This window comes from Melanerpes formicivorus, unplaced genomic scaffold, assembly GCF_026170545.1.
Source record: "Melanerpes formicivorus ecotype bairdi unplaced genomic scaffold, bMelFor1.0.p_v2 SCAF_20, whole genome shotgun sequence".
Taxonomy (NCBI): domain Eukaryota; kingdom Metazoa; phylum Chordata; class Aves; order Piciformes; family Picidae; genus Melanerpes; species Melanerpes formicivorus.
Genome location: NW_027142372.1, coordinates 9,208,808 through 9,232,224, shown reverse-complemented (window position 1 = coordinate 9,232,224; position 23,417 = coordinate 9,208,808). Strand labels below are relative to the sequence as shown.

At 42.8% G+C, this 23,417-nt stretch overlaps 1 protein-coding gene across 5 annotated transcripts in view; it reads left to right on the top strand.

Annotated features, from left to right (window-relative positions):
- NFAT5 (nuclear factor of activated T cells 5) overlaps positions 1–23,417 on the top strand; it is a 74,773-nt gene that overhangs the window by 34,150 nt on the left and 17,206 nt on the right. For 2 of the 5 annotated variants that reach the window (XM_068150689.1, XM_068150688.1), the window contains exons 3-10: positions 5,395–5,950; positions 11,023–11,215; positions 14,301–14,491; positions 16,320–16,492; positions 20,633–20,767; positions 20,921–20,973; positions 22,375–22,507; positions 23,060–23,137. In XM_068150689.1, the coding sequence (XP_068006790.1) occupies positions 5,395–5,950; positions 11,023–11,215; positions 14,301–14,491; positions 16,320–16,492; positions 20,633–20,767; positions 20,921–20,973; positions 22,375–22,507; positions 23,060–23,137 (1,512 nt within the window). Of the gene's footprint in view, positions 1–4,864; positions 4,927–5,394; positions 5,951–11,022; positions 11,216–14,300; positions 14,492–16,319; positions 16,493–20,632; positions 20,768–20,920; positions 20,974–22,374; positions 22,508–23,059; positions 23,138–23,417 lie in introns of all 5 variants that reach the window. The other 3 variants (XM_068150691.1, XM_068150690.1, XM_068150692.1) reach the window with 3 other exon arrangements.

The following is a 23,417-nucleotide window of genomic DNA, read 5'->3' as shown; positions in this document are numbered from 1 at the left end:
CAGCAAGAGTTAATTAAAAGAAAGTCGTCAGGATGCTGTTTGTTTCCTTTTGAGGCACTGGTGATCCTTGTATTTAAGGATCTCTGGAAATCATGAACAAGGATTTAAGGATGGGCTCCAGGTGTTGCCTAAAGACCAGATTCCCTCAATGCCACACAGTGATTTTTATTTTCTTTCTCCTGCCTTTCAAACCTTTTTTCACAGGCTGAATGCCTTGTTTGACCTCACAAGATAGTAGGATCTAGAAGTAAGTCATTGCCTTAATAGTTAATTAGGGAGATAATACATTTTCTTTGCACAATGTTTTATATATTGAACAGAAAAAGACTGCACTGCTCATGGAGATGCTCTTTGATCTGTGTTCCCCAAGGCTCTGATCTTAGCTTGATGATTTTTAGCAGTCTGCATTGTGTCATGTGCATATTGCAGCCCTTCTCCCACTGCCTGCTTTTTTCCCCCCCTTCTACAAAGAACTTGAATTATTCAGTTTCTTGGCTGTGACTGTAACTCTGTGCACTGCCTGATAGTGAGGGAAGGGTCTGTGAGCCCTTAGGCACCTTATTAGACTTTTTACCTGACTGCTATCATGGACTACTGGAATTCCTTGGAAAATTAGTCTTCCAGGAATACGTGGAACAATTTACTGTCTTTATTTACATCCTGAAGTCCAGCACTAACCAACCAGCTTGGTAATTCTTGGTTATTTTCTCCCTCTTGTTTAAACTTGACAGAATTGTAACTGGTGTGTCGGTTCTGACGTCCCAACACAGAACCAGGGCTTCCTTATGCTCAGCCATTTGATACCATTCTGCTTCCATTGGAGGAGAGGGAGGAAAAAAAAAAGCTTGTAAGACAGACAACAGATTCCAAATTACTTACTTCAACTACCTTACATCTTACAATGATGGCAATGAAGAGATTCAGGGGAGTTAATTTGGTGCCATGGTTTAGTTGGTGCCATGGTTTAGTCACGAGGTCTGTGGTGACAGGTTGGACTTGATGATCTTTGAGGTTTCTTCCAACCTTGGTGATTCTGTAATTTCAACAGTGATCAAAGTTGCTCCAGGGTGGAAGTAGTTTTCTGTTCTTTCTCATATTTTTTTTTTTATTAAGAAAAAGGAAAATGCCACCTTGTGATGCTGGTGCACATGTCATTTGTGACACTAAATGGCTGCATACTTGCCGTGACATGCACTTTGCTTGTCTTTCTGAAAACAGTTTTATTTTGTTAAAATACATTCAGTCTTACCTTTCAAACTGTGCATGGTCATTTATTCTCTGCCATTTGAGCACTGCTAAATTGCAAATGCAAGAGCCACCTGTAACACTTCCCATTGTCTCTACAGAAGGTAACCTCACATAAAAGAAATGCTTGAATTGGGAAAGGGGTGTGTGTGTGTGCATGTCCCCACTGCCAGGTGACAGCCCAGCACCCAGGTGCACCCTCACTGCACACCCACAGGGCACATTCTGCATGCTGGGGGAAAACTTATTCCTCACTACCAGGAAATGTGGAGTGCTCTCAGCTTTTAAAGCAATTCCACTCAAGTTTGAATTACTGAAAAATTCAGAATAATTTGTTTCTTTACCACCCTCCCAAAACTGCAGGGTATTCACCCAAGAGATCTCCTTGGGGTGCCAGATACAGGTGTGCTGTCACTACCTTCAGGAAAACAAAAATGGGAGCCATGTGAAACACTGAGAGGTTTATTCATTACTGTCTCCTCTTCTTTGGCTGACCCCACTGATTGATTGATTAGTTTAAGGGAGGATGAGCTGGCTAAATGACCTGCAGCCTCTGTCAGCAAACACGCATTCTATTCTGTTTCGTAGTATCTGCTTAACTTCAACATTGTTCCTAAAGCAATGACTAAATTTACTCCCAAAATAGATTTGAAACTTGTGTTAGGGTTTTAGCCAGTTTGTTTCATTGGCTGTGATACTTGCCATACTTTCTCATGTATTTCAAATACAATAGAGAAGATGCTGACCTGTCCATGCCCTTAAAACACTGGCATGGTTGTGGGTGGTGATGGCCGCCTCTTGGGAAGGCATAAGGCACAAAAGAGGTTTTCTGGCCATTACCATTTAGTTTGAGATCACTGAACCCCAGCATGGCAGGGATTGGAGAAGACCTCTGGAGATCTAGTCCAACCTCCCTGCTAAGGCAGGGTCGCCTGCAGCAGGTTGCCCAGGATCACAATGTGCAGGTGGGTTTGGAATCTCTCCAGAGTCAAGGGCTCCACAACCTCTCTGGGCAACTTACTCCGGGACTCCAATACCCTCACAGCAAGGAAGTTGTCTTACTACACAGAGGTGTCTCTGGCACAAGGAGGAGAGAATAACCAATTTACAATGGACAGGATTTCTTTCCTTTTTACATGTATAAATGTTGTCCTTCTCCTTGCATATACAGACAAAGCAACCATGTTCATACATCTACATGCTTTTTAACGTTTAGGGAAAAGTCCTGGAAACTGGAGGAGAATTTATTTTGCATAGCAATAATGATAGTAGCTTAAATATTGCAAGATGCTGCACCCTAACATCTTGAAATCATTGAATTGTTTTGGTTGGAAAAGACCTTTAAGGTCATAGAGTCTGACCATTCTTTAACTTTACTAAGTCTGGTGCTAAACCTTGTCCCTCAGCACCACATCTCTGCATCTTTTAAACATCTCCAGGGACAGGGATTCAACCACCTCCTTGGGCAGCCTATTTTGTTTCAGTGAAGAGAAATTTCTTCCAATCTCCAACCTAGATCTCCCCAGTGCAATTTGAAACTGATACTTAGGCCATTGCCAACTCTTTTAGCTTTACACTGCAAAGTATTTTGTTTAGTGATTTATTCATGTTATTTTTTCCTAGGAAAGTGAGGGAAAAGGACAATTGTTGCATTTCTGGCCAGGGCATGCATTGAACCATTTGATAACAGGGTATGGTCAGTGTCTGGCACTTCTGTCCCAATGGAGACCCATGGATTCAAATTTTTTTAGAGGTCTTTTAAATGACCTTTCTAAAGCATTTCCATAACATTGTTGCAAAAAAAAAAGGAATCTTTGATGTCAATCTATTAAAGAAAAAGTCTTCCAATTCTAGAGCCTTGCTCCCTGGTGCCATGTCCATCATTAACAGTCAGGCTGTCCTGCGCAGGCAGACATGAGGTGTGGATGCACTGTGGTGTACTGTGCATGATCCTCAGCTACATCCCTGGGAAGGAGAATAGATTTCAGCTGAAGGGAAATACTGCTGTTCAGAATTCAGATCTGCAGCATGACTGCTGTGTGCTCTGCTGATTCCCTTGGCCAACACTTGCATGCAGCACAGATGCTGAATTTCTATTTCTTTCTGAGTGTTCAGATGATGGAAACAAACTTTAATGTAACAAAACCAAGTAAACATCCCGAACAGCAACGCTCTTTCTCAACTCAAAGTGGCTGCAAACCAGCTCCTAAATATTGTCACTGGAATTAATATCTAGATTTAATAAGTTCTTGCCAATCCTGTAAATGTTTTTGGAAACAGCATTGCATTAATGCATGATATAGAAAGGATAAATTTGCCTTTAAATTGGAATGCAGTTCAAAGTGACTGAATTCTCCAATTTCAGCCACTGTATTTGCCAAAGAACAGACTGGGAAATGGAACTGGTATCATTCATCTGCTTGTGGTTCACCTGGAGGTTTGGGAAAGGGACTATCTATGAAGATGAGAAGCAGAATAGTTTATTGATCAGCTGTGGTGATCACGCAGGACTACAGTCTGAAGTGAGGCAGTTTTACTGTTACATTAATGTAGCTCAGACGAGCTGTAAGAAATGGTAATGGTTTAAAAATTGTTCTCAGTCAGTGCTGCCCCTGGTAATCAAATGCAGGCTGCTTTCTAGGTGGGTTTGCTAAGTTTTGCTGTTAGTTAAATATATAAATGATGACTGAACATTCTGTTACTTTTAAATAGCTTAAAACAGATAAAATAGTCCCACTATCTCTAAGCCTTTTAGATCAGAGAGACTAATGTAATATATTTGGTTTAAAAATCCAAACAAACATAAAGGGAAGCTGTCATGTTCCTTTTAGTAGCAGGTCTTACCTCTGTGACACCAGGAACGAGCTGAGCAAACAGATTGTGTAATTAATTACCTGTATGTATCATCTGTAATTTGTTTCCAAAATTAGCTTATTTGTGTGGTTCTGGTTGATGATGGAAGGTTTGATCAGCAGTGCAGAGGTACAGAAAATTACATCTTCCCCCCCTCCCCAGGAAGCTTAAATCTGACTATGAAATTTGGTTAGTTATTCCTCAGTGAGCTAGAGCTGATTTTAAACTGCAGACCTGGGCTTGTCCATTCCGCTTCCTCTGAAGCGTCCTGGCCTGTGTTTGCAGCTGATTAGTCTTGTTAGACTTCTTCAGTGGAAATGATGATGTTGTTCTCAGAACTCTGCAAGGGTTTGTTTGAATCACTTAACTGTCCTCTCGTGTTTCTAAACCAGATTGATCCCTGTGACCTCTGGAGGATTCACAATCACATGACTTAAAGCATCCTGCTTAGTAGTTTTTCAGAGGCCTGTCCCAAGCTGTCTCCCCATCCATTAGGGACTTGGCTAATAAAGCCCAAAATAAATGAGTCTTGGTTGACTTGAAAGGGCCAAATGACAGAAATTCCACATCCTCTCGGACCAGGGTGTCGCCAGTAGAGAGATCTCATCCCTGTTTTGAACCTTCAAACCGAACAGCTCTGTCTTAGCGACTGATACCAGTTCCATTTTGCCTAGCAGCTCAAGTTGATTTGATATTTTATTTCGCATTTATGATGGAATAATCAGCAGCTCTTTTTCTCATTTATTTTCTCATATTTTTATTCCAGGATTTGCCTCTGAAGCAGGGAGTGTCTGCATTAAAAATGACCTGTAGTTCTCTGCTTCATAGGTTAGAAACTTATTTTAATATTTTGTGGCTAAGCACAGTCCCGTCTCCTTCAAAACGATAACGTAAATTTCCAACCGTAAACGGTTTAATTGGCGCCGAATGTGGATTATAAGCACTTTGCACTGGGGCTTCCATTACTGTAGATGAAATGGCTTCTACACAACTAATTAGTCCAGCTGAGGCAATGAAAGCTCGATTTACTTGCAGCCATTTTTATGCCTTTAATGTTAAATTTAATAACAGCTGATTGCAGCAGGCAATAAATGAGTCTGATTGGACATTTCCAAAGCTCTGTACTGGCCAGGCTGTACTGCTTTAAGCAGCTACATTCTAAAACTTTACCAAATTCCAAACATTTGTTGGGGGAAAGCAATCGGTTCCTAAATCACTTTATTGCAATGGGACTGCTATAGCCAGCACACACAGCACCGTGTTATCTTGTATTTACTTGTGAATTATACACCGCAGATGCTTCTTCAGCTCCTTCCTCTTCCTCCATGGGCGGTGCTTGCAGCTCCTTTACCACCTCTTCCAGTCCTACCATTTACTCTACCTCAGTCACCGACAGCAAGGCTATGCAAGTGGAGAGCTGCTCCTCAGCCGTGGGGGTAAGTACCCGAGGGGTAAGTGACAAGCAGTTAACCAGTAACGCAGCCCAGCAGCAGTCAACGCCGAAGAGACACACAGTCCTGTACATCTCGCCACCACCCGAGGACTTGCTGGACAACAGTCGGATGTCCTGCCAGGATGAGGGCTGTGGATTGGAGTCAGAACAGAGCTGCAGTATGTGGATGGAGGATTCACCCTCCAACTTCAGTAACATGAGTACCAGTTCCTACAATGATAACACTGAGGTGCCACGTAAATCACGCAAACGAAACCCAAAGCAGAGGCCAGGGATCAAACGTCGAGATTGTGAAGAGTCCAACATGGATATATTTGATGCCGACAGTGCCAAAGCGCCTCACTATGTCCTTTCTCAGCTCAGCACGGACAGCAAAGGCAACTCAAAAGCAGGAAATGGGTTGGTATCTGTTTTTTTGTTGTTGTTGTTGTTTTCTTTTTTAAAAACAGTTCTATGGCCATGTGTAAAACCAAATGAATAAAGCTCCCCCCGCGCCCCAACAAGTGTCCTGCTCAGGTTCTCACCTAAATCTCTTCTCCACTGTTCCCTTTGGTGTCCTACTCCCCCGATAAGTTCTCATTAGGCTTTGTTAATCTTTATTTAGAAGCTAAAACTAAACTATACCCTGCACCAACTGGATGCAGCACTGATGAGCTCATCTCTGTTCTTGTTTTAGTGGAATTCCTAGCAGATTGCACAATTCCATTTAGAAAATGGCAGTGGGAAGCTTATTGTATTTGTGTGGCAATGCCAGCGACGAGCAGTGTGAGCAATATGGCATTGCCACAGTATTTGTACAGGAAGGCAGGAGAGGATGGGATGCACCCGAAATCCCAATGTTTTTGGCAGGACTTTAAGCGAGGATTTCAGTCTGTGCCCTTCACCTGCTTCAGTTTGGCTATTGATCGACTAGAGAGCCATGGGAGTAGAGGTTAATGGCTTGTTAGGACTTCTCCTCATTTCAATTAACAGATGCTTTACCTCTTTATCAAGTGTTTAAGATGACATGGTGAACCAGGCCTTGTTTTTCCTTGTGAATTCACTTCTGTATTGGATTGTTTTCAGAAATAAACCTCTAATCCTGTTCCTCTCCGTGCTTCTGGGTCGTGTGCATGCATGTGTCTGTGCGTGGGCACACCTAGGAGGTGGTCTCATCTCTCCCACCCCACACTCTTCAACAAAGGCATCTTGCTTAATGAGGGGAAAGTATGAGTTTACTACAAGTGTCTTCATTCATTTTATATTTTATTTTCTTGACTTGGGGCTTCTTTGGTACTTTAAAGATGGTCAAGTAGATAATTTGGCTTTTTATTTTGTGTTCTTCTGGGGGAGGGGAATGGGGGTGTATTTCATTTATTTTTACTGCTGTGTTTGTCCTTGCAGTAAGTACATTCCAATATTCATCACATTAATGGTGAATATTAAAACTGATGGGAAAAATGATGAACTTCTCCTATTACAAAGGGAAAGAGCCTGGAGTCTGTATTCCCAGGGTCATTGCAGTTCCATCCTTAAAATTTTACTGTCAGTAGGTGGTTCTGAGGAGCATTCCAGAATTTGGCAACTTGGGTGCTGGTCTGGTGCTGGCTCTGTGGCCTGCTCTTGTCTCAGGCCCCTGGGTCTTCTGCTCTCTCCTTACAGCAGCTCTTCTAAGCTTGGCTGTAGTTGTCCAGCATTTCACATTTTCACCAGCTGAATTTGATAATAAAGTAAAACCTTAGTATGTGGTAGAGCAGGAATTTAGCATGTGCAAAGCAGCTGCTTGGAGCTGGGAAAGTGCCTCCACTGAGCAGGCCGGGGGGGCCAGGTCTCCATTGCAGAGGGAAGAAGCTGTCAGAAGGCAAGAGCTGTGTCACTGTAAATGTGACCTTTGGACCTCAGAAAGAAGAGATTTAGTAAATTCTGGAAGAATCTAATTCTGAAATATCACAAGACTGACATCCCTTAAAATGTTTGGTGCTGACCAGTGACTGTTCACCAGTACTGTCAGCAGTGCTCTGAACACAGGGGTAGACCAGTACAATCTTTTCCTAACATTGTATACAGGCTGGAGTGCAAAACTCTTGCATAACAGAATTGTCCTTTTAAATAAAAGCTCTGGGATAAGAAATGGCCACAGTGCTAGAAAACTTAATTTTGCTGTTGGAATGTGGAGATGGAGCATTACAAATCTAGGTCACAGTAGTGACTTTTTTTCTTTTGACTTTCCAGCCTGATGGAGCTCAGCCAAAGGAGTTCATTTACTTCTGGCTTGAAGAAAAGAGCAAGGAAAGCAGCCTGGCTAATTTGTGGAGTGGAAAGAGCATTTGGTTCAAAAGAGACTTCTAGTCAGTTGTCTTTAAGAGCTAGGAAGGAAAAGAATATATTCCTGTGGAAAGTGTTGGAACTGGTGAAAGCCTATTTAGAAAGGGATGAATTGATGGTGATTTAGGGCAGAGTCAGATTTCCGACAGGCTTGGGCTCACTTTCCCTGTCAGGTCTCCACTGGGAACAGCCCCAATGCCAGCACAGGACCAGGCAAACCTCAGCTTTAATAGTTTTGTGGGGTTTGGCACTGAGGTTGCTGCTTTAGAAAAGAGATGCTAGCTTTGAGGAGACACTGTCTGGAAACAGCTAACCTAATAAAGAAATGTGTGCATGGAACAGTTTGCTGTTGGTATGTGCAATGAACTAAATGAAAATGGTAAATCTTTGCAATTGGAAATGCCACTGAAAAATTTTGCTGAGGGCTTTATAATGGCTTTCAAGTTCAGCTAATCTGATTTAAGTAAGGATTTCTTCAGGTTTCTAGAGGGAAGGCTTCCAAAATAAGTGTTGGGCAGCATCTCATTGCATAAATATGACAACGTATAAAGTATTACTGTGTTGATGATTGAGTTCTAAGAGTAAAGTGCTGACAGGAAAACAGTTGGGTTGGAGAGGCCAAAGTGTTAAAGTCACACTGCTCAAACTTCACTTTTTGAGTGTTAGAAGTTAATTTAATTTTTCTGGCTGCCTTTCATAGAATCAGAGAATCATAGAATGCACTGGCATGGAAGGAGCCTCTAGAGGTCATCTAATCCAACGCCCCTGCAGTAAGCAGTGACAGCCCCAACTAGATCAGGTTGCCCAGAGCCCCATGAAGCCTGACCTTGAATGTCTGCATGGATGGGGCCTCATACTACCTTCCTGGGCAACCTTTCCAGTGTTCCACCACTCTCATGGTACAGAGCTTCCTCCTATGTCCTGATGTCCAATCTTAAGTTTACCCTTCTCTTGTTTAAAATCGTTGCCCCCTTATTGCTTCCCTTCAAGATTCCACAGTATGCTGGTCTCCCATATTAATTTATGGAGCTGGAACTCCCAAGGTCAGAGTAAGCAGTCCCTGTACATTCTTTCCATAGAGCCTTCTCCCATAGTGAGGGTCCTAGCATGGCAGAATGGAGCTTCCTGGTGGGAAGCTAAGGGATGGTAGCTGGGCATCTTAAAATTCCCAGTGAGAAGAAGCAAAGATACTCACTGAGAGTTCATAAATGTATTCCTTGTAATTACTGGCCTGACAGGAAGATGAGAAAGTGATGATCTAACGAGCTTGAGTGTGATTAGCATTATTGCCTAACTTGCACAGGAGCAAAGAGCGTGGTGGTGTTAATGACAGCTCAGAGAGTATGTCAGAGGTGGTGTGCTGTGTCGGAGAAGAGTGTTGTCCCTTTTGTTTCTGTGAAAGAAGCTATGGTTCTATGTAGTGCTTTGGTGGTTTTAAACAGCCTGTTTGGCTAGATGCTGGCAGAGTAATCCTTGGACTCCTTGGTAGGAGGATGGTACTCCAGCACTTCTTTTATACTTGTTCTTAATGCAGATCCTGTCTCTCTGTTAATCCTGGTTTGAAGATGGGCATGGAGGACAGGACAGGACTGGGCTGTGCAGGGATGTGTGCTGGGTGTCCATCCCAGCTTGGCAGACAGTCCATAGTCAAATGGTTAACCATCATAAACAGAACAGGAATCATGGAATGGTTCCCGGACCTTTAAGGTCCCTTCCAAGCCTTCTGCCATGGGCAGGGACACTTTCCACTAGATAAAGCAAAATTCCTGCTAAGCAAGACCTTGCAACAGCTCAGCAGTGTCCCTTTTAACCCTTTGTTTCATGTATTAAAAGGTTTTGGAAGACTAAGTAGAAATAAGAGCATGAGAAATAGGATGTTGAGGAGTGTGAGATGTGGAACCAGAGGACAAAGTGCCCAACCTTCCCTGGGGCAGGATAAGGCCCATTCATAGGAGAAGGGCTGGATCAGGCTGTGCTGAGGCTGAGGAATGGCTTGGAGGTGTTTGTGTTCTGTGTGGCCTTGTGCTGTTCACTGCACAGCAGGAGCTGTAGGAGAGGTGCTGATGGTGTTTGTGGTATATTGGTAATTGGAAAAGAGCACTACAGGTTGCCCCAGGTTCAGGTTAGTGGAGGACACGTGCAGTGCAAAGCTCCCAGTGACAAGTTTTGAAGAACAAGCTGCTTCACCCTTCTGCCTAAGAAGAGCGAGTCCTGGATAAATCATTTGTGTATAGCACACTGGAATAGGATTTGGGTTTTGAGGCCTTCACACCCATTACAGCAAGCTGCTTTCTTCAGAGTCGTTAGCTGTTGGAAAAGACTTTTTGGTAGTAAAATAGAATATTGCATTTGCATAAATTCCTCAAGCTGTTTTCGTGGCTGTCCCCTTTGCCAGTGTTAAAGGAGTTTGTTAGTCTCAATTCCAGCTCATTATACCAACCTCCTCTGCCTGAGATCAGAGGCTGTTTTCCACCATGCTTTAACATCACTTGATGTACACTTTGGAGAGCTGCTTCCTTCAGGTTTTAATTATGGAACTGAACACAAGAGGCAGGAAACCTTCAAGTACTCACCTTGGTCTACACTGCAGATGTAAAATGGGTGCAGTTATGGCAGAACTTTTTACAGCAACTGATTTGGTTTTAGTGTAAATTGATCAATCTGTTTCTACAGAAATTAGTATTTGAGTTTGTTTGGCTGTGCAAGGTCAGAGGAAATGGGCATGAGGCTGTTTTCCTGCTTTAAGAAGTATCATTTAACCCTAAACCCATTCTCTGTGTGTGTACATTTGTGTAGTTGTTAAAGAAGCAGATAGTATTGGGCTGCATCATACAGTGTGAAGATGCTGGTTGTCAGCCTTACTGTGTTTGTTGACAGGTTAATGCTCATTGTTTTTCCCCTTCCTTATGTTTGCTCTCTGAACAGTGGTTCCTCTTTGTCCTGGCTGGAGGAGGCAGGAAAGCACCATTCCTTTTCATCCTGCAGGTTTCCTTCTCTGTCAGAGAATCCCAAAGTTTGCTCTCAACTGTCAATCTTCTATCCATTAATGTGCACTTTATCTTTTCAGCTTTCCTGTGATTTTGAGGGGTTTGATATTACTACTTTTTTTCTTTTTAATTGGGGAGCTGCTTATAACGTCCCTTTAACAGTCTGTTTTGGCTTCCCAGAGCATCAGAGAACCAGAAAGGAGCTGGAGGGAAGAAGACCCCAATGTTGTGTGGTCAGTATCCAACTAAGAGTGAGGGGAAGGAGCTGAAGATAGTGGTGCAGCCAGAAACCCAGCACAGGGCTCGGTACCTGACAGAGGGCAGCCGAGGCTCCGTCAAAGACCGGACCCAGCAAGGCTTTCCGACTGTAAAGGTATGCAGCTCAGCGTTGGGTGGCATGGGGACCTCTTTCCAAGGGGTGCTTTAGCAGGGTGGGAACTGTTTTGGTTCAGACAGGCCTAGAATCCTTGAGTTATAGAGGAAAGGGGGAGACTTTGCAGGCTCTGCTGTAGAGACTGTGCTCTGTCTCTTCCTGCCGGCAACAAAAAGTTACAGGAGGAAGATTGATGCCAAAGCAATACATCATCTGTGATCCATGCCCTGAGTATGCACTGTAGACTAAAATGATATGCTTTAATAGGGTGGTTCAGCTCAAATACAACTAGATTCCTGATTTTTAGAGGGAAAGGAGGAGACTTTGCAGTCTCTGCAGTAGAGACTCTGCTCTATCTCTTGCAGGTAGCAAACTCGTACTGCATTACAAAGTTACAGGAGGTAAAGAATCTTAATGGTGAAGCAATCATCACCTGTGATGGATGTCCTGTTAGTCTAAAATGAGATGAACTTTGTGATTAGAGACACTTGAGGTACACAAAACTAGGATAGTGAGACAGTGTAACTGATTGCTGTTGACAGTGGATCATTGTTAGTTTTATGTCCTTACCAGCAAGGCTTAAGTTTCATTAAAAGAAAAATTAAAAAGTAGGGTTAGTTTATTTGTTGTTTTATTTTTTAACAAGAAGTAGCTGAATCCAGTGTGTATATATTAAGTAGGGTCATAAGGACCTACCCGAGGTGTCCTTTCTGGGTCATACTGCTCAGGACAGAGTAGTGAAGTACATGTGGATTAGGAGAGAAGGAGAACAGGAAGAAAAGAAAGAGAACACAGTTGTCTTCACAAGTGCAGCCTGTTTCCTGTATAAACTGATGCCTGGAAGTGTTGAAGGTCACTTGCTCTGAGGTAGGGGTGAGTAGTATTGGGGACTCAAAGGTGCCTCAGCCCTTCTGGTCAAGGGGCAGGATCTGGACTGAGCAGATGCAGTCTGGAATCCAGGGCTTGGCTGCAGAGCCGGTTTCTCCAGCAAGCATTAAGCTGCTTTCTTGTCTTGCCTCATTTGGAGGGGAGAAAAGGACAACTGATGTAATTCACCTTCTCAAAGTGGGGAAAAATGTTGGTGAGCAGGCTTGCCAACCCCATGAGAAGGGCTTTGCTGTAAGCTTGTCAGAGGATGGGGACCGAATCCCAGGAAGGAAGGAGGAGCTACAAATGGAGGAGAAACACAAGGAGGAAGGCTACAAAGAGGCCTTTCATACTCCTGCTCAAAAGGAAGAACATTCAGAGGCTGCTCTCCAGTGACTGCACTGAGTCAGTGAATTTGCAGGTCTTATTTCTTCCCTTGTGCAGTCACAGGGCTGTGACTTGGCTGGAGTCACACAGACATGGGGCAGTGTCCGTGGCTGGGGTGCTGCTGTGGCTATGCAGCAGCTATTGAGGTAGAAGAGAGGACATCATGTAATGGTTGGACTTGATGATCTTAAAGGTCTTTTCCAACCAAAATGGTTCTGTATATGTCTGTTACCATGTATTGAATGGAGCTCCCTGACTGCACAGACCTCCAGCATGAAACTGGAGACGGACCTGTTGCGATCAGAAGGGGGAGGAAGCTCAGGGATAATGTTTTGGTGTCTGTTACAGACTGCTGGACTGAGGAGGTGATAGATGATGCTTTCTATGGGTAACTAACAGGAGTCTGCTGCTCACAGACTCACTCACTGTGACAGCTATCTGTCCATCTGCAATGATAGCTACACATTCCTGGTGGAAGCAAAACTTCAGGGCTGTGCTTGTGAAGTTTTCCTCATGCAAATTGTAGTGAGGCTTGCCAGGAGTAATGCTGTATGTGGATTGCACAGAGACAGATGTGCTGATGCCAGATACCATCACACAAGTTGCAGGGACCACAGTATGGGTGTAAGAGTGAACACAGAACTGAGTACAGGCCAGCATTGCCCACTGGACGGAAACAAGGCAGATAGAATCCTGGTTACGATGGGAGGAGTGTGGCCAGCAGGTTGACCCAATAGGCAACTCTTTTTCTTATCACACAGATCAGAAAGAGAAATTAGGAAAGAAAATGTTGCTTTTCTTAACTTAGGCCACTGCTGAGAAAGCAGCAAAGCAGTTCTCATCCCAAACTAATTTACTAGATCCACAAAGAAATACTTGCTTATGATACAGCCCTTAAAATATGTGCTGACTACTGCTGAGTATAGAAATGTACTTCTCTGTCAAGTCCTGCTCAACAGTGTTAGAAACATCTCCAACACTTCCCTCAGTCCTCCTGAGTAATGTGGAAATCCAGTAGTTTCATAAGAAAAGAATCCATTCATATAGTCCTGTTGCTATGGAGATGTAGTGCTCATTTATGTGAGTTTTCTTAATGGGCCTTTGTTCATCTGAATTTCCTTTTAATTCCTTTCCCAGTTACCCTTTAGCACCCATCACTGAAAATTCTGTTTGGAAGAGTCTCGTGTTACTGGATTCCTGGAAGCTCAAGCTTGCTTTACCAGTAGGCAAACTGGTTCATACCCTGCGTATCAAAGTCTGCCAGGGTTGGACAGACAAAGTGAGTCAGTGGAGCTTCAGGAAATCTGAGCTAGTGGAAAAAAAAATGTGTAAAGGACAAGAGGGTTTTTGTTTGGGTTGGTGTTTTTTGTTTTTTTGGTTCTTTTGGGGTGTTTTAAAGATGGGACAGAATAGTGTGAAAGTGTTGCTGGCTCAGTAGAGGTCTGGTGCTTGCTCTTCTCTTGCAGCGCCAGTGATGGGTTGTTTCCAGCAACACTGGGAACAGATTCACTTCAAATTCAGCTGCATAAGATGTTTCCTGTCGTAATTAAGAGGCATTGCTGGCCAACTTAAAAATTTCATTGACTCATAGAGTGGTTTGGGTTGGAAGGGACCTTTAAAGGTCATCCAGTCCAACCCCCCTGCAGGCAGCAGGGACGTCTTCAACTAGATGAAGTTGGCCAGATCCCCAAACAACCTGACCTGGAATGGTTCCAGGGATGGGGCATCTCCCACCTCTCTGGGCAGCCTGGGCCAGGGTCTCACCGCCCTCAGTGTCAAAAATGTCCTCCTTAGATCTAGTCTAATACTTGATTTGTGTTCCATGTTCCAGCTGGAAGGTCACAACGAGCCGGTGGTGCTGCAGGTATTTGTGGGCAACGACTCAGGCCGAGTGAAGCCACATGGGTTCTACCAGGCCTGCAGAGTTACTGGGAGGAACACTACTCCCTGTAAAGAGGTGGATATAGAGGGGACCACTGTCATTGAGGTCGGGCTGGACCCCAGCAACAATATGACACTCGCGTGAGTAGCTTCTGTTTGTTTACATATTTTCATTTACTGGCTTCTTGTTTCCAGAAACTGATCTTCCTTCTCCAGTGGGCTGGTTAAAAGTGTGAATGTCTTGGCACACAGCAGGCATTTAGTGAAGCTTCCTGTATAAGAAAAAAAGTTTGTTACCTTCTCAGTTTATTATACTTAAAGCTTAATCTGATCTTCTTTAAACTTTATCAGTTAGCTTTGTTGCATTAGTTTCATGTAATGTTTGATCAATAATGTTTATATTCAAGCATTATGTGAACTACACACTGGTCACTGGTCCTACTGGTTGTCTTGCCTTTTAACAAGGACAGAATTGCTGTTCAGAAGAAAGAATGGGAATGCTGGGATCTCCTGATCCCTTTAGACCCCACAAGACTGGGTGCTGTGAATAGCAAAGCTAAGCTCTGGCTTGACTCCTCTTGCTTTGCTTGTTCCATTTCTGTCACTTCCGCCAGACAGCCATTTGTCACAGCAGCCTCCTGCTCTGCTGTCTTCACAGAGAAGCTCTGGGCCAGCACAGGCAGCAGTTTGGGCACAGTTTACTGCAGCAGGTGTGAGACAGGTGATCTCATCTGTCTCTGTGGTCTGGATCTCCCTAGAAACTTCAGGTTCTCTAATAAGCTTTCTACTTTTATCTTAATATTCAGAAAGGGAGTGATCTTCTTTCAGTGTTTTCAGTAGAATGGATTTTTTAAATGGGGATATAGTTAAAAGCTGTCACCATTCACTTAGAAGTTTGTCTTGCTTCAAGAGAAGATGCTTTTCTTCAGTTCACAGTGTCCACTGAAGCAGCAGGATAATAGTTTGCCAGTAGACTGAATCAATCTGATTTTTTAACTGTCAAACATATTCCTGTGTTAAGTTTGGAAACTGCCTCTTGTTAATTCTACAATTGTCCTCAAGCATTGATGTAAAACCAGGTCAATATAGGGATGCTAGAAAGATGAACTTGGAATTATTTAGAGAGAATTTGTCTTGGCTGATATCTCAAAAACTATCTTGATGACTCAAAAGAACCCTTCCAGGATTTCAGTGATGCTTCAGCACCTCTGTTCACGGTAATGCCAGTGAGTCACACTAACCCCTCCTCTCCACTCTCAAGCTGTTGCTCCTTGGTCCTCATGCAGGAGGACATACCAGGTAGTCCCTGTGCTTTTTGGGTCTATGGGGCTGAGATCCTGGTGAAATTACAATATTCCACTTCTTTACACAGCAGCTTGGGTTTGGGGATTTTTTTTGTTGTTTATTTTCTTTTGTGGTTGTTGGGTTTTGCTTGAAATTATTTTGTGTCTGTCTGAAGTCAGCACCACGTCCCTCTCACTCTGGCCCTGTATACATTTCCCATGGGGCCACAGTTATGGTCTGACCTATCTATCAAATCCAGCTTCCACTGAGCATAAAAACTTAATGTCACTACAGTAAGTTTTCTTCTATTGCTGCTTTCAGTGAATGCAGAACATTTATAGTAATGATCTGATCAAGCCAGATGTGGCCCCAGGAATGGAAGAATGAAGATCTGTGTAAATCGAGCGCTTACAGATGACTTGGTTGGGTTGCACTTTCTGTTTCATTCATACTACTTTCCTATTCCTTGATTCATCACCCAAATTATGCAGGGTTGAATTGAAAAGCAGGCTCTCTAATGAGAAAGGTCATACGGAGATTGCATGGGAATAAGGAAAAAAACCCCAACAGTATTTCGGTAATTCTAGAGTTTTGACATTGTGGCTTATGTAACTAGTTGAAAGTTTATTTAAGAGGCTGAACTTACTAAAGTCCACTAAACTCTTCCCCCATCTTGTGTTGTTAGGGTTGATTGTGTGGGAATACTGAAGCTGAGAAACGCTGACGTTGAAGCTAGGATAGGGATTGCTGGCTCCAAGAAGAAAAGCACACGAGCTAGGCTGGTGTTCCGCGTTAACATCACTCGCAAAGATGGCTCAACTTTGACTCTTCAGACTCCTTCTTCCCCAATTTTGTGCAGTAAGTATCCAATTAAAAGGTTGGTGTTGGAGGATTCTGGCTTTGAGGGTGACTGCCATAAAATGCTTTGAGGAGAAAAAAAACAACCCTCCAGTGTTAATCTGTGCTTTTTTCAGCGTTGCTGTGGCTAAAATCACATGGATAGAGTTTTACTTGGCATGGGGTGTAAGTTCAATGACTGACCAGTAATTAGAAATAGTTGTAACTTCTATTGAATGAAATTTTGCCTTTTACAAGGTCTGAATTTTTTCTGTTGTCTGTTTGGTCATGATTGCTTTGAACTTATTCTGTGACTTTTTGGATACAGGTTTTAATCTCTTCTCATCTGTCAACTTTCATTGAGAGGAACAACTTGTAATAAGTTAGTAGCCATGGCTCTTTGCAGTTGTGGTGGTTTGATGGGCCAGGGGCTGAGTCTGTTCTGGTTCAGTGCAAGAATGAAACTTTTTATAGCTGTTTATTAAATGCTCTGTTTAGCACTGTACACAGATGGTTGCTCAGGCTGGTTAGGTTCTGCTGAGCAAGATTGGTGGAAGCTGTACATAGAGTCTGCTTGTGTCTATGGAGTCTGCAGTGACTTCCAGTTGTGGGGAGTTTTGTTCATCTGTTGTCAAAGAGCAGGGAAATGTGTTTAGTACAGCTGTTGATGGGATTCCTGAGATTTCTTGATGAAGGAGACAGAAGGGCTTTTTCTCCATGCATGGAGCACAGTGTGATTATGCAAGCTCCGGGGCACTTGTGTCCTGCTCTTCCCATTGTATAAAAACTTCCTGGGTTTTGGTGGTTTGTTTTCTTTTTTTCTGAATGCTGTCATTACCTATTGTGTCAGGGCTCCTATTCAGCTTGTCAGAAACTGCAGTTTTGTTGCCAGTAAAAGAGCAGATTGGAAGAGGAGATAATTAGAACCATGTGAGCTTCCACATCAGCTGCCCCTGTGCGCTTCAGTGCTATGGGCAATCCGCAGTTGTGGCATGGAGCCCATCTGCTTCCAGGGTTCTGCTTTCACACAGGATCCCTTTGCAAGACTCAGGGAGAGCAGGAACCTTGCAGAAACCCTTGAAAGGCTGATAACCAAAGATGTGTCCCTGCTGATGCAGGGGAGGACTCTCCTCCTCTCTTCAGCCATGTTCTATGCTTTAGATAATAATCTGGTGTTTGGGAAGCTCTTGCAGCAAGGTCAGACTGAGGTGTTCCCATCCCCCTGACACTTTTTGACTCTTTCTTTTCCCAGTGTATCTTAAACTGTTGGAGTTCTCAGGCTTATGCAGCTATGTGGCTGGAACATAAATAAATATATTTGCTAGAAATCCAGTTGTCTGGCAGCCCCACTCTAGTCACTACAGCCTTGTAGGAATTTTCAGATTTAAGAAGAAAATGTTTCCTGTACAGTCTCTAAAAGCTCTTTCTGTGTACATTTTGTTTGTATCACTAAGTTGCTGGAGTTGTTTAAAGCATAGCAGAAATGGGAAGGGAAATCATCTGCTGTTTTCTTAAACACAACAATCCCCAATTTGCTGTTGGAAGTAGAGTCTGAGATGTCTTAGAGACAGCCTATTTTAAGGCTGTTTAGCTGAAAAAGCTGGGTTTGATGCAATTCCTGCTTAGCTTGTTGGTAGGGCCAGTCCAGTACTGGATTTTGAGGGTCCCTTGTAGGTCTCTGGCCATGCTGTTGGTCGAATGCATCCATGTAATGTTAGTAGCTACATTTTGATACATGGGCAGTGAATAAAAAGCAGAATATGTGAGAGCAATGACATGCTAAGGGACTTTAGAAGAAAGAAAGAAGGACAAGAAAAGTTATCCTTTCATAAACAAAGTTCTAAAATATGTACAGTGGGAAGCAAATAGGTTTTGTTTTTAGTGAGCTGGGTTTCAGTCAGTGGATAAGAAAATCTTCTGAATTGTGTAACCAACCAGGAGATTGGCCAAGAATTCTACAGCATCTTCATTGCTGGAGGTCTGAAACACAAAAATCAAAATACTCTGGTTAGACTTCTGTCTTTGAGGAATGCTGTGGCTAAAACTGATCATAATGTGAAGGCTGAGATGGGAATTCTTGGAAGCTGTTTCCAGGATACTTTGCTTCTGCTCTCTTGACTTAGTCTGAAGTTATGGTGACTTGCCATAGACAATGCTGGTACATGGCACTGGCTGATCAATATGGCATAAAATGTTGTGGTTTGTTATGTTATTTGCTTATATAAATCACCTCCTTGAGCACATGTTGTTACAGAGGTGTGCTGTACCTTCTCATAATCACTCATCAGAGCCTGCTCATGCTGTGTTTTGTGACTTGCATTGCTGTCAAAGTTGCACTAATGCACCTGAAATCATAGGAGAGACATTAAGGAGATGCAGGCTCTTTAAGGTCTGTGTTTTAAATAAATATAAATAGGTTTTGTTAGCAAACCTAAATCCAGTTACTCTTTTCAGAAGTCTGTGTGCCTTGAGCATATTTAGTAGTTGCGTAATGGTTGCCTGGGAACCTGCTGCAACAGTTGTAGAAAAATCCTTTCTGAAAGGTCATTAAATAATTTGAAGTGTTACAGTATTTCTGTTCTTCTGTGTAGTAACCCCAGAGTATGCTGTTATTAAACAACAGAAGTGGGCCACATGAGTGCAAAGCACAAGTCCAAGCTTCTGCCACTAATACTTTATGGTGAATAGAAAAGGTGGTTGAGAAACCTTCATTAGAAGCTGGAATGATTTGATACCATGAAATGTGACAAACTCAAAGTACCTTATTTTAAATTATACTTCTGTTTAAATTGTCCTTAGTGCTTGTCTTCATTTAACAAACATGGTCTTAGTGGATTTATGCTTTAAGAAGCATTGAAATAGTTGCAGCAAAGACAGTTTGTAGTATATGTTATATAAACCATCATCTGAGGTTTCCGGGGATGTGTTTCTGGAAGCTGTGGTCTCTTTATATCTCAGGATATAAATTGCTATAACCTCCAACTACTGAGATGTCTCATACAAGGATTTGCATTAGCTCAAGTTTATTGGTCCAGAAAGTCTTAGAGTTACAGAGTGGTTTGGGTTGGAAGGGACCTTCAGGATCATCTCGTTCCAAGCCCATGCATGGGCAGGAATGTCTTCAACTAGACCAACCTGCTCAAGCTGTGTCAGTCTGAAAAGCACAGGTCAGATGGACATTGGTGCTTCTACCCTTCTGCACAGAAAAATAAGCTTCATCAAAAATGGTTTTGTGAACTCACAGGTAAATGTGAAGGTGTGCTGCAGCTGGAACCTGATGTGTACTGAGCGTGCCAGGAGATTACAGAACTAGATTTAGAATAGAATAGAACTGACCAGGTTGGAAAACACCTTTGAGATCATCAAGTCCAACCTGTCACCCAACACCATCTAATCAACTAAACCATGGCACCAAGTGCCTCATGCAGTGCTCTCTTGAACACCTCCAGTGATGGTGACTCCACCACCTCCCTGGGCAGCCCATTCCAATGGCCAATCACTCTTTCTGTGAAGAACTTCTTCCTAACATCCAGCCTAAACCTCCCCTGGTGCAGCTTGAGACTGTGTCCTCCTGTTCTGGTGCTGGTTGCCTGGGAGAAGAGACCAACCCCGACCTGGCTACAACCTCCCTTCAGTAGTTGTAGACAGTAATAAGGTCTCCTCTGAGCCTCCTCTTCTCCAGGTTAAGCAACCAAAGCTCCCTCAGCCTCTCCTCACAGGGCTGTGCTCCAAACCCCTCCCCAGCTTTGTTGCCCTTCTCTGGACACCTTCCAGCAAGTCAACATCTTTCCTAAACTGAGGGGCCCAAAACTGGACACAGGACTCAAGGTGTGGCTTTTTCTCCTGAAGAGTTCTTGAGCTTTGGCTCAAAGGCTCAAACACTGAAAGCTTTGTTTTGAAGATTTGGTAAATGCAGGATAAAAGGGAAAAGCTTCTTAGTGAATTGTTTACCTAAGTGTCATTTTTGTTTTTAACGAGGTCCTGACATTTAGTGAGGGAATAATCAAGGCAGTTATGTTATGAAAAGTTATGTCAGGAGTAGTACAGTAAAGGAAGAAGCTCAGGAATTGTTTTGTTCTTTATAATCCTGTGAGTAAAAGCTTTTTGTTTCGGATGTTGATATTTTCTTGCTTCCCAACAATTTGTTTTTTCCAATTGCAGCTCAACCAGCAGGAGTTCCAGAGATCCTAAAGAAAAGTCTGCACAGTTGTTCAGTGAAGGGTGAAGAGGAAGTTTTTTTGATTGGCAAGAACTTTCTAAAGGGAACAAAAGTGATTTTCCAAGAGAACGTTTCTGGTTAGTGTGAAAGCAATAATGGCTCGGGGTGCTGAAGGGAAGGTGTTTGGGTTTGTGTTGGTTGATAGAGTTTAGTGGCAGAAGCAGAGTCGAAGGCACTAAAATTGTTTTCTATGGATAGGAAATGACTTTTTCTTTTTAACTTTCATTTAGATGAGAATTCTTGGAAGGCAGAAGCTGAAATAGACATGGAGTTATTTCATCAGGTACTTCTATATTATTATTATTATTTATTATTATATAAAAACTGCTCCAGCTCTTTCCACTGAAGAATCCAATAAGCCTTTCCTTCTTCCTCTGCATTTCTTGAAGTAACATTCCTTTTCCTGAAGTAACATTCCTTTTCCTGAAGTAACATTCCTTTTCCTGAAGTAACATTCCTTTTCCTGAAGTAACATTCCTTTTCCTGAAGTAACATTCCTTTTCCTGAAGTAACATTCCTTTTCCTGAAGTACTCTACCAGCTTCACTGAAGAGCTTGCCATTGTTTTGGGTTTATACAAGTAAATGATTCAGTTTCTAACTGAGAGCTTAGATACCACAGCAGGAGTGTGGTATGTGGAGTAGGTGAGCAAGTCATTGCTCTTAATGTAACGTAATTAAATGTTATTAAAAGGCCTTTAAATTTTCCAGGAGCTTTCCTAAGGGCATGTTAGGAGACTTGTGTGTGGAGACAGATGGGTTTGAATGGGTTGTCCAGGGAGGTGGTCGAGGCCCCGTCCCTGGGGGTGTTTAAGAGCAGGCTGGATGAGGCTCTGTCCAGCCTGATCTAGTGTGGGATGTCCCTGCCCATGGCAGGGGGGTTGGAACTAGATGATCCTTGTGGTCCCTTCCAACCCTGAATGAAACTATGAAACTATTGTGTCCCCATCATGGTCTTTATTCCTGACTGAATTTCTGTTCCCCTTGGAAATGTTTTACAGAAGATTAGTCTATTGTTTTGGACACAAGCTGGTGCCTTTATGGACTGTGGGACTGAAATTAGAGGGAGTTCTTAGATGTAAATGATGTGCTCCCAGCTCTGAAGGCAGCATTCCGTGCCTGCACTGGCAGGAATCATGTCTCACCTCCAGTGGAGTAGAGGTGGATGGGGAGTAGACAGATCACTCATCACTATTCCAGTTGATGAGTGATTGCAGGGCCTGTTTTCTGATGTCTGCTTGGTGTTAAATCCGCTTAGGTGTAACATGAGACTCCATCCTCCATCTGTCCACCCTGAACCTGACTCAGCAGCACGCTGGCGGGTCCGAGTCCAGCGGAACTGATGGCAAACTGATCACAGTGCAGTCAGGCATGTTAGGGATAAGCTTATGTATAAAGGGCTGGACTTAATATATCTTTCCTTTCTGCACCTCCCAGTCGAGCTGTATGTTGCCAGTGAGCATTTCATGAGCAAGGTACTCAAATCTTTCTTCTAGCACAAGTTAGTAATCAGTTTGTTTCACTGAAAGTGTCAGTTGATCACATTTTCTCCAGTGCCTTTGTTTGTATTTAGCAGTCTGTTTCTCTCTTTGTATGGCTGTAAACACAGCTAAGGTCAAGAATAAATAATGATAAAAAATAAATAAAGCTTCTACTGTGAATTTAAAGATGATTTTTGCATTGCAGAATCACCTTATTGTGAAGGTGCCACCATATCATGACCAGCAAATAACCTCAGCTGTTTCTGTGGGAATTTACGTGGTGACCAACGCTGGAAGATCACACGATGTGCAACCATTTACCTACACTCCAGATACATGTATGTGAAGTGGGGAACTGGAGGAGGGAATGAGCAGTTTTACCTGCTGAGCTTCTCATTTCACAGCATTTAGTCCACCCAAACAGAAAGGTTAGGTAACGTGGATCTTTCCCAAAGCCTCTTGCTGGTGAGGTTTGCTCTGGTAAATGATGACATCTAAAGGCTTGGCTTTTCTCTTTCATGTGGCTCAGATTTCAGCTGCGTGGAGACAGCTGTTCTTACAAAGCAGCATCCATTTCTAGTGCAAGGTTCAAAATGAAGCTGAGCAGGAGTAAAAGTCAACATACTGTATGCAGCAACCCAAACACAACCAAAAAGCAGCAGCAAGCTTTATCTTAAGGAGAGCTGAAGTTTGACCATATCATGTATTTTTGTTTCTATCTTCCAACACACAGTGCAAAACTTTGTGGTTTTCAAAGGACCTTAATTACTTTAAGATTTAAGTAACTGTTTTGGTTTGCTTTGTTATTTTATTCTCTCTCTCTTTTTTTTCCCCCCCTCTTGTTTGCTGTTTTAACATAAGGAAGTTCTCAGTGTGTTTTGTCTCAACAGCTGGTACTCTGAATGTTAATGTGAAGAAGGAAATCTCCAGCCCAGCCCAACATTGTTCTTTTGAAGAGGCTATAAAAGGTATTAAATTGATTCTTATCATTGTTGTTAATAATTTAACTATAAATGCCTATCCAAATTTGGAGGAATGAATCAGACATCCTGTGAAGATAAGTCTGTGCTTATAAAATCTGGCTGTATTCTTACAGTTGGGTTTGTTTTCTGATTCTGAGTATTTTGCTTCATATCAGTGTTCCTGTAAGTATAAAGAAAAAAGGTAAAAGGTCCAGAGAAGGGCAAGGAAGCTGGTGAAGGGTCTAGAGCCCAAGTCTTGTGAGGAGCAGCTGAGGGAACTGGGGTT